The 17,447-nt window shown below is 36.8% G+C and overlaps 1 protein-coding gene across 4 annotated transcripts in view; it reads right to left on the reverse strand.

Annotated features, from left to right (window-relative positions):
- Nucleotides 1–598: 598 nt before the first annotated feature.
- The window catches only part of ADCY1 (adenylate cyclase 1), a 162,901-nt gene continuing 146,052 nt past the window's right edge, over nt 599–17,447 (reverse strand). The window contains exons 15-21 of one of the 4 annotated variants that reach the window (XM_027662823.1): nt 17,314–17,430; nt 16,033–16,179; nt 15,554–15,652; nt 11,516–11,630; nt 9,554–9,678; nt 8,682–8,713; nt 599–8,391 (exon numbers count right to left, since the gene is read on the reverse strand). In XM_027662823.1, the coding sequence (XP_027518624.1) occupies nt 8,289–8,391; nt 8,682–8,713; nt 9,554–9,678; nt 11,516–11,630; nt 15,554–15,652; nt 16,033–16,179; nt 17,314–17,430 (738 nt within the window). In that variant the 3' untranslated portion in view covers nt 599–8,288. Of the gene's footprint in view, nt 8,714–9,553; nt 9,679–11,515; nt 11,631–15,534; nt 15,672–16,032; nt 16,180–17,313; nt 17,431–17,447 lie in introns of those variants that run through there. The other 3 variants (XM_027662822.1, XR_003530820.1, XM_027662824.1) reach the window with 3 other exon arrangements.

Raw genomic sequence — 17,447 nt, forward strand, 5'->3', positions numbered from 1 at the left:
ATTAATTATAAAACACTTTTAAATCTTTTAAATTAACAGACTGGAAAAATACTTAGCATCTCATTTCCAAGCAGAATGTATAATGACATACTAGAAGGGCAGAAATTAACCTTCAGACAGCAAGAATACAAGAGCTTACCAGTAGGATAAAATCCAGACAGATGTCAGTTATGACACAAGTTTTAGCCACAGGGATTTTAAGAGATGGGTCAAATTTGGCTGAGTCTGCTTGAAACTGTGAAATGTATGTATTACCACTGTTTTGCACCATTGTCCACATTCCGTGTACAAACCGATAGTTTGCCCACAGATAAATCTACACATAAGTATATTATGGAAAAAGAACCTTCAAGAAGAGGTTTTTAACCTCTGTCAGAATTTCATTGAAAATAATACCACTGCTCTAAGATTTTCTGTATTATTAGTGCTAGAAATAGTAACTGTTCTTGGATTCTGGCTTTTAGAACAGTAACTCTAAAAGCATTGCTGTCATTCTTCTTATAACATTCTTCAAATCTACGTCCATGTAATGACCAGCTGCTTGAATGTTGAAAAGAAACTCATCATTTGGTTTGTCCAAGTGCAATCATTTTACTAATTTTTTTTTCCTAATTGAACCCCAGTAATGTTACTACAAAAAAGCAGGAATTCCAAGCAAGGAAGGATTTCTACTGCAGCAATTAAAAATATGATTATCACGAAGCAATTTGGTGATGCCCAGGTAATTAATTTTCATCTACATTTCATTGAAAATTGATATATTGCCTGAATGGCATTTGAAGTCTAAGAACAGAAAACCTTTGCACCCATGTGCACTAAGGAGCAAAAGACGTGAGAAATCACCTAAGCAAATTTGATGTGACAGCTGAAATTTTTCATAACTGATACCACTATTGACAGGTCTAGGATTAAATCAGAAGGTCAGGCACTTGAAAGTAAGACACGATAGTGTGCATAACCACAGTAATTAAAGCCCACTTTAGCCCACAACAAGAACTGATAGCTGTTTTACTACCAGCAGGCTAACCTACATCTAGCAAATGTGACAGTCCTGGATGTTTTTAGTCAACATGTTGCATATAAGCCTGTCTAAAGAGGAGGGCAGCCAACTTTTTCAAAGGAACTCCAAACTATCTTGACAGATTTTCTACACAATTGGGCTTACTGTGTTTGCTGAGCTTTCTAGGAAATCTACCCTTCTTTAGCTTGGACCCACATATACCTGTGCATGGCCAACCTCCACAAATAATTGGAGCACTCCTTGCATTTACATAGGTGTGTACATAGTAAACCAAAGTAGGAAACAAATTAGTAAAAAAGCTTCACAGTGATGCAGCACTGTTTCTTCCTTCAGTTTTATGCAGGTGTGACATATCTGATGCCACTGAAGGCATAAAAAGGGGATCCTAATGTAAAGAAACAGATCCTCTAGGATGCAGTAAGGCACAAGCAAAACCAAGTCATTTCAGCACATATGTTATGTATGTTAACCAATACTAATTCAAATTTCAAAGTGCTTCCTCATGATCTGAAAACAGGTATTAAAGCCTTACTTTTGTTGTAATACGAATCCCGCTGAGTACTCTGCCAGTTCAGATACTCCAGACCTATCCCATGTTTTACCACTGACTTCCAAAGGACTAATGGCCTTTCACATTTTTCTTTCAGTAACCACTATCTCACAGGCTTCCTTTTTTGTTATTTTGTACTCTTGCTAACTTTGTCCTTCTTTTTTTTCTTCTTTCCTTGTTTTTGTCCTTGCACCTATCAGATTGTGAGTCACATCAGGCCACCTAAGCAGAGTGATATTTTAACAAGTAATTAAAGAGCAACAACAGCCCCTCCCTTTTATGTACTTTTTATACTTATTTACATTAATGTATTTATTAATGATTTAGATTTGGCCTGAAAATTCAGTGAGAGTTGGGATTAAAAGTAACAGAGAGCTAAAAATAGTCTACACAGAGTTCTGGAAAAAGCCAATCATAAGCAGGGTTAGGGTAGAGAAGCAGTGTCCAGATTGTCATTATTCACAACAATTATGCTACAGTGAGATGTAAAACCCACTGAATTTGAGAGAAGTTAGTTTATGACTGTTGGAAGCCATTAACTACTGCAATGAAGCAAATCATCAGCACAAGGTAGTGATTCTTGTATGCAGGCAACAGGGATATATTATATGAATATACATCTTAATTTAGGATGACAAAAGTACTTGCAGAAGCTGTACTGCTTAATTAACCCTACAGTCACCTGATTAAACAAACAAATTAACAGATTTCTGAGTCTTATTATAAAACTAGTTCAAATTGTAAAATACAAGAAGTCCTTATCCAAAGCAGAAAGTATTCATACTCCATGACCTTTCTCCTTTGCTACCAGAATCAGTGTTATGCTCCTCCAACACTCCTCATTTATAATACAGCAATTATATAAGTAATTTGAGAAGTAATCCTGAGTTGTAGTGAAACAGATATGACAACTGTAAAAATGAGGCATGAAAAATACCTCCAGAATTTAAAGTTTTGTTTAGCAGCATTATGGAAAAAATCAGATAGAGGATTGGATACTGATTTCTTATTCCTATGTCACTAGCTGACACAGGCCTCAAGTTGAGGGTTAGGCTGTGATGCCTAAGGGAAGCATCACTGTAAGCATGGCATCAGCACAGAATCCAGATTACTCCAAGACAGATAAATTCAATGAATCCTAGTAGTTTCGTTAAATACTTTCTGCTTAGCAATAGAAACTATCTGGAAAATGAGTCAAAAAAGCTAACAGAAATAAGGCAACAAAATTAATTTATATATATAAAAATATACATACATATATATATATATATATATATATATATATATATATGTATGTATGTATCCAGGAAAACAATCTGTTTGCATGATGTATTTTTCACATACAATAACTTATTACCACATTAGAAGAATACTCTGGGTAACATCAATGGGCCAAATTCACCTCCCCTACCTTCCATAGTGTTGCACCTGCATACAGCAAGGACAGATTTGATACTTGGTCCTTCGTGATGAAAATACTACAAAAAATGCAGTATCAGAGAATACCTATTGAATGTGAGATATTATACCATTATGAACTAGAATATCTGTTTGCTTTTTATATTACAGTAAGTAGTTTATTGCTTCTAGTGACCAGAAGGTACCTTATGAAGACATCTTAGATGTTGATAACACTTTTTATATACCGTTTTATGGACCTTGGAACACTGAGGTTGGCAGATCACAATCACTAAGTTATTTTTCTTCTTTATTTGCTGTTTGCATTTTGATTTGCTGAATGCACATGCAACTAGTGGATTAACTGTGCCAGAAGTGATATGTTAAAAACATTTAGGAAAACTTGCTAGTTCGTTTTGTTTTACTGAAGTCAGGCATGAATGGCATGCAGTAGATTGCAAGGAAAACCAAAAGGACGTCCATTTTCAAAGGATATATAATCTCCATGCACATGTAAAATGTCTCTTACAAAAGTCATTAATTTTTGTTAAAAGTGTGCCTTTTTGCCTCTTTTTATACAAGTGTACATGCAATTACCTGTCCAAGCTAAAACTATTTACAAAATTTCATAGTACAATACATCTTTTAAAGTGAATAATACATGAAAGGCCTATGTTTTCTGTTGTTTTGTAACACTGTACAAGATTAAAAATAAATAAGGCATTATAATACAGGTTTATCACAAATTAAAAAATGTTGATTTTCACTGTAATACAAAACTGTTAACTTGAAAGAACATTATGGCTAAATAGTCCTCCTGCCTGGGCAGAACACATACAGAATCTGGACTTGCTGATGTAAAGAAAATGCATTGTTTCTGCTACAAGCAGGAATCCAATGAAAATGACTCATGCTACTTACTAATGTTTTCAGACTCCTCAAAGCACTGAAATGGCACAGGTTTCCCTTAAAACAGTGACTCCCAAGTACTTTATTTTGCCCTACAGATAAATTACAGGCAAAAGCGTGAAAGAGATTTAGGTGCATGACCTACTCTTGGTTACAGTGTTTTAAAATGTTCAGTTCAGTACTGACATGAGACATCATTATAACCCAAAGAAGAACTTGGCCTATAGAAGCTCAGCTCCTGACCTTCACAAGCATGCTAAACTCCTGGTGATTGCTGCAGGCCTTGTGGGTACATAGGGGATGCAGATCCAGCCCTAACAAGTTGAAGCTTTTGTCTCTTGGTCTCACCTAGAGAAAGCAAGGGAGCATTCACATGTGTTTTGGTGAAGATAAGGGTGTGTGACTTACCACAATGGGAAGCAGCTACAAAAACCTACGCATTTTACAGGCTGGATAAAATAGCTTTCTAGTCAATGTAAATGGAATACGTTTGGAAATATCTAGCCAGTAATTCAACCAGTCTGCAATTTCAGCAGAGAATAATAATTAAAAAATCATTTGAAGATAAAGGTAGTATAGGAACACTTAGAAATTAACTCCCAAGGCTAAAGATCTCTGACGCTTATATCCTTATATAAAGAATGAAAGACTTCAATTATTACTCTTATCTGAAAGAGAAAATGTGCAAATTTATGTGAAATATTGTGCTTGCTGTTGATAGACATTGACATGCCAAAATGGCATCACTTTGTTGTAGGGCTTATATTTGTTAATTGTTTCAAGCTACCTGCTGCACAAAACAGTGAACAGAAGTACAGACTATTCTGCCCACAATGTGACAAGTTACTATCCTCAGATAGCTTCTCTAATTTGGCAGAAAATGTGCATTTGTGAGGTTTTCGTAAATATTACTTCCATATATATTTCCCCCTCTTTCCACACATGAAACCTACTGACATGTCAAAGAATGCAGAAGAGCAGAGAGATTAAATATGCTATTTAAAGCTGTCCCACAAAAGCTGGACTTAAACAAATTTACAAAGAAGAGGAAAATGGGGAAAATTATATAAATAGGGAGGGAAAGCATAAAGGTAAAAGCACAGCTGCACCATATCATGATTTCAATGGGCATTTAGTTTTCCCTGTTGAAATGGCTGCTGAATACTGCCTATCAATTTCACATGATTTTTTACTGATTTGTGTCTTGGCTGAACTTTTTTCATGACTTTGTACTGGTCAGTTGAGGACTACATAGTAATATACAGTTTTCCCCACAGTAAAACCAGCAACAACCATAACAAAAATATGAAAAACATTAATGACAGGATAATGATGTTAATGATGATGAACTTAATGAGAATAGTGTTAACCTGGTCTATTGGAAGGTGTTCCTGCCGATGGCAGTGGAATTGGAACTAAATGCTCCTTAAGGACCCTTCCAACTCAAACCATTCCATGATTCTATGACTCAAAAGTCTGGAAATTGACTCCAAATACACCATAATTGATGCTGTAAGCTAGCACATGTGCACTAGCTTGCCTGCACTACCAAGAAGCCATCCTGGTCCACTCAACCTGCTCTGGGAGGCACAAACCTCCTGCAAAAGTGCCAAATGAGAAGCTGATGATGGACTGTGCCTGTCTGGTCCTTTCCATTTGACATGGAAAACACTCTTACAAAAGTCACATGCCTCATTTGGCTGTTGGAAAGGAGGATCTGGCTTAGAAAATCTTCGGACCTTTTCTACTAACACCTGCTAATCTTTTAAAATAAATAATCCAAATTTACGTTGCTACATGATCTTCCAGTGACATTAGCACGCTGGGAATGGGTCTGTGAATGAGAGCAGTCACAAAAGTATTAACAGAGGGGATCTGTTTCTGCTCGCTGTCCATTTAGGGATCAAAGAAGCAATGGCAAGATGCCTATTTCGTGGGCCTAATAAAAATAATAACAAATAAATAATTTCATTGCAAACTTTTGGGTCAGTCAATGAGTGTATCTGTTTGACGTGTTCATGTACTACCAGATCTGATGCTAGAATCTGAAGATTCTTTCATTCTATTATTATCACTGAAATTATACCAAACTCACTGATTCAAAAATTCTGTAGCGTGGAATCTTTAAGAGTGGAACTGAGTGATTAATGCTATTGCATATAATGCTTTCCAGCTTTGTTAAATATTTAACTCCATGATAATTTAGTTCTTGCAAACTAGTTAGACAACATAAATATGCGGTGTGCTTTACATGAATACCACTTATTCAGCTTAATTATGTAAATATTTGTTCTTTTATATCTGTATTCTCTACATGTATTTATTTAAATGGCTTTGGATGCCTCAAAACCAGAAATAAATTATTCTAGAAGAATAGCTGTGAACTGGATAGCTATTAGGGAGATAAAGAAATGCAGTGACTTTCTACAGACCAACCAGTATGCAGACACCCTGTACAGTACAGTTAGGGAGCAGTTCTCAGGTTTTTATAGTCACTTTAATCACAACACTAACTTTGCTAGCTTTGTAATGAAGCACCTAGCTGACAGGGTACATAAAAATTAATTTAAAACCCTGTTGAAAACCACTGGAGTCCCACAGTAGCCTGATGTGGCTACATGAAGAACAGAAACTCATTTAACATCTATTTAACTATTTGCATCTGCTGACACAGTATTTGTCCATATACTTTTGACACAAACAGTGACTGTTCCAAAGTAAAAGCTGATTGCAGAAGAATCACTCAGAATCTTCTTTCCACTGAAATCTGTAATAAAATAGGCCCTCTAAAGGGAAATGTGAAATCTAGTACACAAGTTTTCTATTGTACAATCTGGACAACTTCTGTAGTCTAGGGTGGGGTTTTTCATTTTAGTGGTGGTGGTGGTGGCTTTTGGTCTTGAGTTTTTTGGGAGGGGGAACAGGGATTGGGTTTTTTTTGGTTAAAAGGATGTTTTGCATGTTTTTAGACAATGTAAAGTTTTGCTTCTCTTTTGGAAAGCAGTGAGGTTAGTTAACCTGTGAATCCCCATCAGGACAGTATGGCACTGGTCTATAGACTACATGTCACTCAACAGGATGACCACCAACTGCCCCCACCTTGAGTACAGAGATGCACTCCACATTTCATATCCAAATCAGCATTTCAAGACGAAACCATGGACAATAGGATGTGGGCTGCATTAAAGAAAGAAGCTGTCAAAATATGTTCCCTTTTATGCAGACTAAGAGCAGGCCTCACTCTCCTGGCACAGGAGAGTGCTCCTCATTTGGGCAAAGTTTGACTGTGCTTGTTTCTCAGAATTATAGCTTTCTATAATTGTACAGCTTTGAAGAGTGAGCCTGGATAGAATCAAGATATAATAAAACTGTGGCATAAATTTAAAAATCAGTTAAGATGTAAAATTATGTTGGCAAACATACAAATGTCACAAAGCTAGCAACAGCATGTTTGGCACCAGCACAGGACTATTCTTTGAGCTGTTTAGAAAGGTAAAGCTAATCCTGGAACTGAGCCAGACCTGTGCTATTTCTAAAAGCCTGAAATAATACCATCCTTCTGCTCCTCAGAAAAATCAGCACTGTACATAAAGGAATGTTTCTATATTGCATAAGCGTATTGCTGTGCTTGCAGGGTGGCTCCTCTGTCTTGCACAGAGTCAAATGACCTACAAAGAGGCAGTAAGTTCTAAACTCTACCACTCTTTTTTTTTTTTGTTTTATGGAAAGAATATATATTGTTCTTCTGCCTGAACTTTAAGCTCTGTGGTTTACCTACTTCATATCCTAGTGTTATGGTTTGATTGGAACTTTTTGGAAATTTTTGAAGCATGCAAGGAGAACTTTAAAAATTACATAGGGTTTAGTAATTAGCTGAATCCAGCCTTCATTAACCTGCCATTGACAGCACAATAAACACTGTTCTCATTGCTTTAACTCATGCACTGGGAGCACAGTTTCTCTAACTCTTGCTGTAGCTCTGGAGAATCTCCAGGTGCCCCATATTCCATGGTGAAATGAAGCTTTCCTAATCCCAGGTCCCACAATGCTGGCTATGACAGAAAGAAATCTCTTTACTGTGTCATTGCAGGTGGATGTGTAAATAAATACACATTTTTTGTTTATCTCTATAAACCTCTATTAAGTCTACACAGAACTGTTTGTATATGTGCATATATAGATTAAAACATATATATACACACACACATAAATAATTGCTTGCACATTTATCTAATCTTTTTCAACTACCTTTTAAAAATGCCATGAAAATATTCCTTATTTCCAGAAAATCCCATTTTGACTTTTCCTAACAGAATTGCTAGCCCTTATATGTTCCATCCCAAGAGTTTGTTACACAGTCCCCAAGTTCTCTTTGGTTGGGTTGTAGTGGTCCTTGGTTAATGCCATGGCCTATGACCTCTGACCTCTTGGTAAAAATTCAGTCAACCATTGCTCTCCAAGTTCACTGCAGATGACACAACCAAATCTCCTTTGTTCTATGCCTCCTTCACAGCTGGCACAGAAGGAAGATAATGCAGTGTTTGATTTGTGTGACTGCCAGACGCTTGACCTGCTCCAAGCCCAGGTTTTGCAGTAAAGCTAGCAACTGAGGACACCGATGGACAGCTGGTGCCCAGTTTTGTTTGAATGTTTGCCCTCCCATAAGGGTACATTTTTCTCTCTAAGTTTAAAGACCGTGTTTGGGAATTATTTCCATCAGCCTTTCCTTCCAGGAAATAGGTCAACATTTCGCCTTTTCCCTTTACGCTGACTTTACCCCTGCACACAAATTCATAACTGCACCTTTTTAATATCCGTTGAACTTCTTCTGTCACCTGAAGACAGAAAAAAAAACAACTGTTACTTTTTTCTGTTCATGTAACTTCTTGCTCCTCTTTATTTTACTTTTCTGTCGTGAAATATGCATAAGCACAATGGATGAGCACCTACAGCTGCTCTCAGGCTTACTTAGAATTTTCTTAAAGAAGTAAAGATGACCAATCTAACTGGAATCTGCAAAGCAGAACTTCTGGTCTTGAACCGAATAATTACACAGCCAGATTAAGTTCCGTCCAACAGAAATGTATAACCAGATTGTAAGCTCAATCAGTTCCAGTGATGTTAATTTGCTGCAGAAGTCCTTTTGATCCCTGGAGATTAAATAGGTATTTTGGATAAACGACTGCAAGAGTTCATTGAGGTTTTGAAAGGTACAGCATAGGTTCTAGCCAAGCCCTAGTGGAACAACAATGTTCTCTGTTTGCATCGCCTCTCCAATCCAAAGTATCAAAGGAATTTTTAAAGCTACATAAAATGCAGTAAGATGCAAACAAACATAGATCCTTTCCCTGTAGGTCTTATTCAGGCAAAATTTCTACAGTACCAGGACTGGCAGTGTCAGCATTCCCAGGCTTGCCTCCAACTGTGTGCAATGAAACAGAGAACTTTCTTCTAATGGGAAATGATTTATTTAAGGATTTCATTGTCTCCAAGGAGTGAAGCGTATAAGATGGAAAACAACTAGATCTCTGATGCTTGAGTCACCTGGACAGTGTTGCCCTTTTCATTAGAAGAAGATAAAGTGAGGCTGCATTTTCTAAGTGGTCTTGAAAATGTAACTATATGTAAAACAGGAAGTATGTAAACGTTGCAAAATTATCTTAGAATGCACTCACCTGAATTTTTCCCTGCACTCCAGTACTATCCATCCGGCTGGCAACATTTACAGTGTTCCCCCAGATATCATACTGCGGTCTTCTGGCTCCAATGACTCCTGCTACTACTGGCCCAACATTAATACCTAAAATTAAACAGTGAGTTTGGTTTCAAACACTACAGCATATTATCCAAGGGAAACATGAATCCTACAAAACAGACTCAACACAAGTAAGTGCCTTAGAATTTTTCTGCTTGTAGGACATAATTTATGTTAACAACATGAAGCTGAGTCAGGGGAGGTTAAGGTTACATATCAGGAAAAGGTATTTCACCCAAAGGGTGGTTGAGCACTGGAACAGATTCCCCAGGGCAGTGGTTACAGCACCAAACCTGTCTGATTTCAAGAAGCTTCGGGGCAACATTCTCAGACACATGGTGTCTTGGGGTGTCCTGTGCAGGGCCAGGATTTGGACTTGATGATATCCTGATGGGACACATCCAACTCAGCATATTCTATGATTCTATGCTGAATTTAATGCCAACTGGACTTCTGTATTTGCAAAAGGTTTATAAACAAAACAAAGGCATTCCTTGAGATATCTTATTAGACATGCAATACGATAGATAACATAAATATTTGATTCTTTGGTGGATTTTATTTATTTAAAGAAAAGAAGAAAAATAGTGCTAGTCCAGAGTTAAGCTGTAGACAAGACAAACTGTTAGTTCTTTAATTGGTCCCTACAACTTCCACTGCAGTTGTACTTATAAAGCCTTCTAACAGAGGTTTTCCAAGTGGAACAGAAATAATGGTCTGGAAGACACAAGGATTGGGGTAAGGGAAGTGTGTCACGTGGGCTATTAATACTAGACAACTCAGATCAGGAAAAAGACAAAAAGATTGATAATGGTTCAAGCACTTCTTTTTGGGAAACTACAGAGCTTGATTCTACATTTCTGACTAAATTTGACACCTTGTTTGGAAGATAAAAGAGTATGTGTTCCTTCTGAGTGCCCTGAAGAGCTGAAGATACTAAACCCTGCAAAAGATTCCATGAGGGTTTTCCCAGGCAAGTTATGCAGAAGAATGGGGTTACACATCTGATCCTTTGTGAACCTGGAAAGACCAGTTATAACAGAGTTCAAAGAGAATTTAGGGTTTATAATTATCAAGATGTACAGGAGGTCAAATATGTGTAACTCTCCTATTGCTGCCTTTGATGTCTTGGGTCTTTCTCAATCTTACACTGCTAGCAACTTTTGTTTTTCCCTTGTCTGGCCTATTCTCACAATTCAACCATGAAAATGTGTGGAGAAAGAAGCTGGAGAAAACTATCTGTTTTAGAATATGCAATGAAATCAGAACAGCAGTGGAAGTAACATTGGAGAGGAGCAGAATGCAGGGAAGAAGGGGAAGAGGGGAACGTGATCTCTAAGAAGATTGTGAGAAAGGACTCTGAGTGGTAAGACGTGTAGTAACGTGTAAAGGATTGCATGGGAAGGGTTGTGTTGGGAAGACCAGAGGATTTGGTTTGTTGGAGAAAACAGGACTGGTTAAGGTGATTTGGCATCTGTGAACAAAATCTCCCATCGCACTTTTAATGCCAACAAAGCTTTTGCAGATTTAACTTAATAGCTAAGTACACTAAGACCCAGTTTTCAGCAGTTTAACAATGCAAAGCAGCGTAAGCCACAAGAATGGGCACACTCATAATATCGCATGAAATTAGTTGTGCAGTTTCCTTTTAGGGGTGCATAGATTAAGTAAACACATTGGAATTGGACATAATTGTAATTCCTTAATACTAATGCATACCATCCAGCCTGCTGACCTTCTACGTGAGGGTGACTTTCTCACTAAAGGACAATTTTCAGCTTTAATCATGAGGGTAGGACAGGTAATCCTTTGCTGACAGCACAGGGAAAGCCAACAAAACCCAATGTTCTGCTTGTGTGATAATTGTAGAAACGTGACTTACCAACTCGGAGGACAAAATCATTGTAGGACTGATAGTTGATTTCATCAAGAACGTCAAACATCTCTATTGCAAAATCTGCCAGTGTACTCAGATGGGAATAAATTGATTTTTTAGCCTAGAAACAAAATTGTATAATAGTATTGCACATTAGATTTTTATGATACTGAGAGGCAGGTGAAATACCAAAGTGAAAAACAATGAAAAACTCAGGACAGATGGCTTAGGAAAAGAATCTAACCAATTCTCCTGTTTGTGAAAGGAAACTTTTGATGGTAGCTAAAAAGCACATGCACTCTTTTCTTGAGTGCTATTTTTTTTCTTCTCTCTCTTTTTTTGATTTCTGGGAAGAATGGAAAACAAAGTTCCCATGGTAAAGTGGTTCTGTTGCTAGAGAGCTGCAGATGTTTGTTGTGAGTGTGGCAGGGAACATAACCTGCTTTCTTACAAAACTACTTTGCCTGGTGATTATTAATAACTATAGTTTCTGCCCTCTTCTCCCTCTGGGGCTTTTGCTAGCTCCCAACTCCATGGGGTGCATGCTGCTCCCACTGACAAAATTTCTGTTGCATTCAATCCTGTGAGACGCAGAACACCCCTATGTTTTTTCCTTTCCAAGCAAGCTGAAGGGATTTGTTATAAAATGTATCTAAATGAACTATAGCAAAAGAACCAGAAGGGATCAAATGAAATGCTGCAGTATCAACTTTTAACTAAAACCCCAAACATAAGAAAATAATTTTTACAACTTCAGGCTAATTAATTAAACTGTAGAGTGCATGGTCAGAGGACATTGTGATTTCAAAATTTCACAAGAGTCTAACATAGTTACTCAAACTTATGAAAGAAATATTTGCTACACAGTAGTAAAAAGACATTAACCCCAGAATTTCTTAAACAGCATATCATTAGAAAGTAGAAAAGAGAGGTTTGTGTATTTGTCCTGTAACTCATGCCCTTCCCCCAGGATCTACCTTTGGTTAGTTAAAGACAGGTTACTAGAATAAGCCTTTGATTTGGCTCAGTATGATTGCTTTTATGTTCTGTTCTTATTTGAATAAGAAATATGAATTTTGGAACAGATTTGCAAAGTGAAAGTGGGCTAAAGGTAGGATATGGTGAAAGAAATGCAGGGTCAGTGGCAGCTTCAGTAGGGTGTTGCACAACGGGATTGTGGAAGCTGGCATGAGATGAAAGCTTGCTGAGTTTTTGCCATCATAGCGAGATTTTATAAATGCAGTGCTTGGCAGTGGCTGACAAACCTGAGAAACCAGTTGCTATTTGCTTTATTCTACTCAGTTTGAAAGGGCTGCTCTATGTGACTGGGAAATTCACAAAAAATTAGTTCTAACAAAAAATTATAAAATCATCCTTGGGCCAGTCCCAAATTTTGGAAAAAAAAAAAATTATTTACCTGCCTGGATATCTGGCATTATGCTTTTTACAATGTAAACTAGCTAGCTCTGCTCTTTTCCAGCACCACCAAGAAAAAGGAAGAACAAGAATTAAGCTTAAAGAGCTTATGGCTACAGTCCCAACAGAGAAGGAAACAATATTGAATGTCTGGAGGAGGGAGGGAGTCGTGCATAGTTTTATTTGATTTCTAATCTTCTTTATATTCCTTATCCTTCCGTTTCTTTGCTGTCTAATGAATGCTGTGTTTTTCTGCAATGCCCTTCAGGGTCGCAGGAGAGAGGACTTGTGACAAATACTAAATGTGCTGCAGGTCATAGATGCATCTCAATAGGTTTACTGGTAAACTCTTTTGAACCTGCACTGAAGACCACTGGTGAAGTCAGGATCTTGGTGAAATACACATACAAGGATTTTATATCGTGTGAAAGATCTACAAAGATGTTGGTTTGTGTGTTGCCCTGATGGTGTAACTGGCAAGAAATTATTCATTTAGACATCAGAGGAATAGTTACTGGAAAGACTGCCCAGAGCATCACAGCAAAGCCACTCTGATAGAGGCAACGTGCATTTACTTTATTCGTCTGCTGAAGTCAAGCTGCAGAAACAACAGTCCTGTAAAATATGGGATTTAAATATTTAACTTCATCAGGGTACTGAGCTCTTATGTGTGCAAATATCCTCAGTTAAGAGCACAGTTAACCCGATCCACTCTTTTCTGCTCATGTCCAAATCCTAGTATGAAATTAGTTGCTCAAAATCAGAGGCTGTGCCAGATTTTCTGTTGAAGCTGGGATGCTCCTGGCAGAGGGCACACTAGAAGCAGCTGAGTCTCTTAAGGCTCCCCCTGGACACATATGACTCTGTAGGACAGCCCAGGGACTGTGTGATGGCTGGAAGTGATCACCTGTGCACAACAGGCTAGCCAGGATTATCAGACTTCTAATACATAGCTGCATGCTGAAGACCTGTTGGGAAACTGCCCAGAGGATGTGAATAATTTCTATTCATTTGCACCACATGAGCAGTGGGAAGAGAACACAAAGAGCTGAACCCCCAAGTTAAAGTAAAAAATATTGATTGTTTCATACAAGATTTTTTTTCCACAATATAGAATGTTAAGTAAATTCTACACGTGCAGAAAAGATCAAAATCTTCCCCAAGATTTAAGAGAAAGGCAAGACTTTCTGCAGTGATTTAAAATGCATTACTATCATAAGCTCAGAGCAGTATCTTCAATACTGGGTTAACTCAGCTAACCCTTTGCTTAACAACTATAAGATACAAGAGACAAACGTGCTTAGATTTTGGAACATATGCTGCCAAAGTTACCCAATAACACACTTGTTTTGAGCATTATAGTTCAAAGAGCATTTATAGCAGACATATTGCCTGTTTGCCCGAGATCACACACTGAAAAAAAATCTAAAGTTCAATGTTTTTTGCCTGTCCAAGGACCCATGAGTCAAATATTTCAGGATAAACAGACTTTTAAAAATACCTTTTTTGTAACATGTAGATTTCTAGGAATGATACAATGGAAAGCATCAACTGCAAATTTTCTTCAGACCAGAAAATTAGTTGCATGTGATATATTCCAACACGATTCTAACAGTTGATTTCAATGTGGTCTTGTTTTTTATTCACTTAGCAGGAATAATAGTTCACAGGACATCTTCTGGCCTTTTTCATTTTTGCCCTTTAGTTTGATGTTATTTTTCAATGCTAAACTGTATATATGAGTGTATACAACATGTGTCTACAACATATGTACATGCATACCGGAACAAGGGAGAAGTGTCTGGAAACTCTGAGCAGACACAGTGAATAGATTGGTTTAATTTTCTTTATATTCTTATATCATTAGTTTTATAACATATTTGTAATTTAGTTTTATTACTACAATTATTAATATGCATGGTACTCTGTATATTTAATATACTGCCCACACAGTTTTCTGACTTTCTAGATCCTGCTTGCAAATCTAGGAAATCTCTGTCCCAAGACAATAACTTAAGGTGAGAAACACACTCAGGGTAGTAATGAAGATACAAAAGAACTGTGCCACAGAGCTAAGGGGCTTGAAATGACTTTGACTTTTTGTACTGCTAAGTAATTAAAACGGTAAAAAGAATGCTAATAGCAGAGACAAAGAAGAGCTTATTTGAAGGGACCAGGGTAAAGTGAAACACTGCTAAGCACAAAGTTTGTTTTCATTGTAGGTTACATCCAGATTTCCATATTAAAAAAAAAATGTAAAAATCACATTTTAATATTCTTCTGCTAGTTTTGCAGCAATTCATTACACCTAGAGTCTCTCTTTCCCTACATCTTAGGTCATCTAAGATACTGGATTTAAAACACTACTACTCTCACTTAGAGGCTCTTATACATCAATTTGCAGAGAATCCAGAACTGCAGACAATGAAATTGCAAGTGAAGCCACATCAGCAACTGTGGCAGTTTTTCTTCTCAGGCTACAGTTTTTCTTTGAATTTCAAATTTAAAGTGTTGCAAAGAAGTCATACAATCTATAATCACATAGAATTAGTTGTGTTTCTGGTGCTCCTCTAGGGATTGAAAGAAAATGGTTTCTTCACAAAGGACTGTTTTGTAAAATCTTCTTACCTTAGTTCCTGAAGTTGGTACAAGTCCCACAGCTGCCATATATGTACTTCCAATTGTCTTGATCTTTTCTATGTCCTTATAATACTCTTTGTCCATAAGCTTTGTTTAAAACATAAAACTGTTAAATATTACATAATATTTTAGACAAGCAACCATAGTTATCAGATAATATGTGCAAGTTCATTAAACCATATTATTTTTGATAAGTTGTGGCTGTCTCACTTTCATGCCATTGAAAAAACCTGCCATTAACTAGCATTTTGATACTCTTTCTGTATTAGTGGAATTTGAGGTCAGACCTAAAAGTCCAAACTGGCCACCTTGGAGAAGCCCAGTGGACATCAATTATGATTAAATAGAAAGTTTACACTACTCTTTTATTAAGCAGTTCAAGATATGATGAATTATTACAGATAATCTCTGTTGATAGGAATTTAGTAGAACTCATACGGTCAAAAGACAAAGTCCTTAGAACTTACCTCATCAAAATCAGCAATAATTTCATTTAACAGGCGTAAACATTCCACTCCCATATTATTGCCGTCCAATTCAATGTAGAAATCATTGAAGTTTGGGATGGAAGCAAACATCACTCCAACTTGTGAATATGACTGGTAATAAAGGTCCTGCAGTTCAGGAGTAGATATAATTTTTATTTTAAAAGATTAATCTAAACTAAGCATCATTATTACAATACCCATTCTACTGCTAAGCAATAGCTATGACAAAAGCCATCATTTTTGCTTGAGAGAAAGCCTGTCTTCTTAAAATAATGTTGAAAGATGCTTCCACTCAAAACCATAAAAAAAAATTAACACCTAAAATATTAAAACCATTTAAAACAACTTAGTTTTGTTTTGTTTTTCTGTTTAGACATGGAAGCAGTGAGTAAAACTTTGGAGAAGGTCTTAACAGTTGTAGAACTCCTATTGTATGAGAAATATATTTTCTCAATTGTGTTTTATAAGCAAAATAGCATGTGGAGCAATTTTATACTGTAGCACAAAACCAGCCTCCCTCCTTCACATCTTTCTCTGAGTTATGGATTCCTATGTAATATAATGCTGCTCTGTATGCTAAGGTTTCTGCTTAAAAATTTAGAGGGCTCAAAGAAAGCAAAACCACTCTTCTGTGGTTCAAATACATTGATCAAAATTCTCAAGAGCAGTATCATGGATATTATAGCAACTCCAGTGCTGCAGGTCTTCAGATTACCAGAAAGATTCTGGTAAGGATTTCCTGAACCAATCTATTTAGTCACTGTAGCCTTTTATGTTAAAAGCTGCTATGTCTTCCTTGAGTATGTTTAATTCTCCATTTTTAACTTTAAATGGGTGGTTTTGGTAATGATAGCATGTTTTCCAGAACTAGATTGGGTAATACAGTAGTGTCTGGAAGATCATACGCTTCACTATTCAGAACCAAACTGAGCTCATACAATGCTGTGATAAATTCCAATATCCTAAATTGATTGAAATAAAGTGATTTACAAGCAGACACTTGGTTACACTGATATTGAATAACAACAAGCCCTTATCCTGATTTTTATTAAAATTCTTTAGAGAAAGAGGACCATAAAGCAAAAGAAATACTCTCAAACTAATTCTTGAACACAAGTTTTTATGAAACTATTTAAACACGAGTAAAATTTTAAAAGTCCAAGCCTTTCTTGAAAACATACAACTGAAAGGTGACCCAAGCAACACCAGGCCACATCCATAAAACATATATATATATATATACATTTTATCTTGGTTTACCATATTTCTTGGATTAGACATAAGAAAGTGCTGTGCAACATGTGCTGGCAACAGGTTGAAGAGAATTCTTTTATTATCCAGCTTGACTCTCTCCATATCGTCTCTCTCTTCTTCTGCCTATGGAAAAGATAGAG

This window comes from Corapipo altera, unplaced genomic scaffold (genome assembly GCF_003945725.1).
Source record: "Corapipo altera isolate COAL_440 unplaced genomic scaffold, ASM394572v1 359, whole genome shotgun sequence".
NCBI lineage: Eukaryota > Metazoa > Chordata > Aves > Passeriformes > Pipridae > Corapipo > Corapipo altera.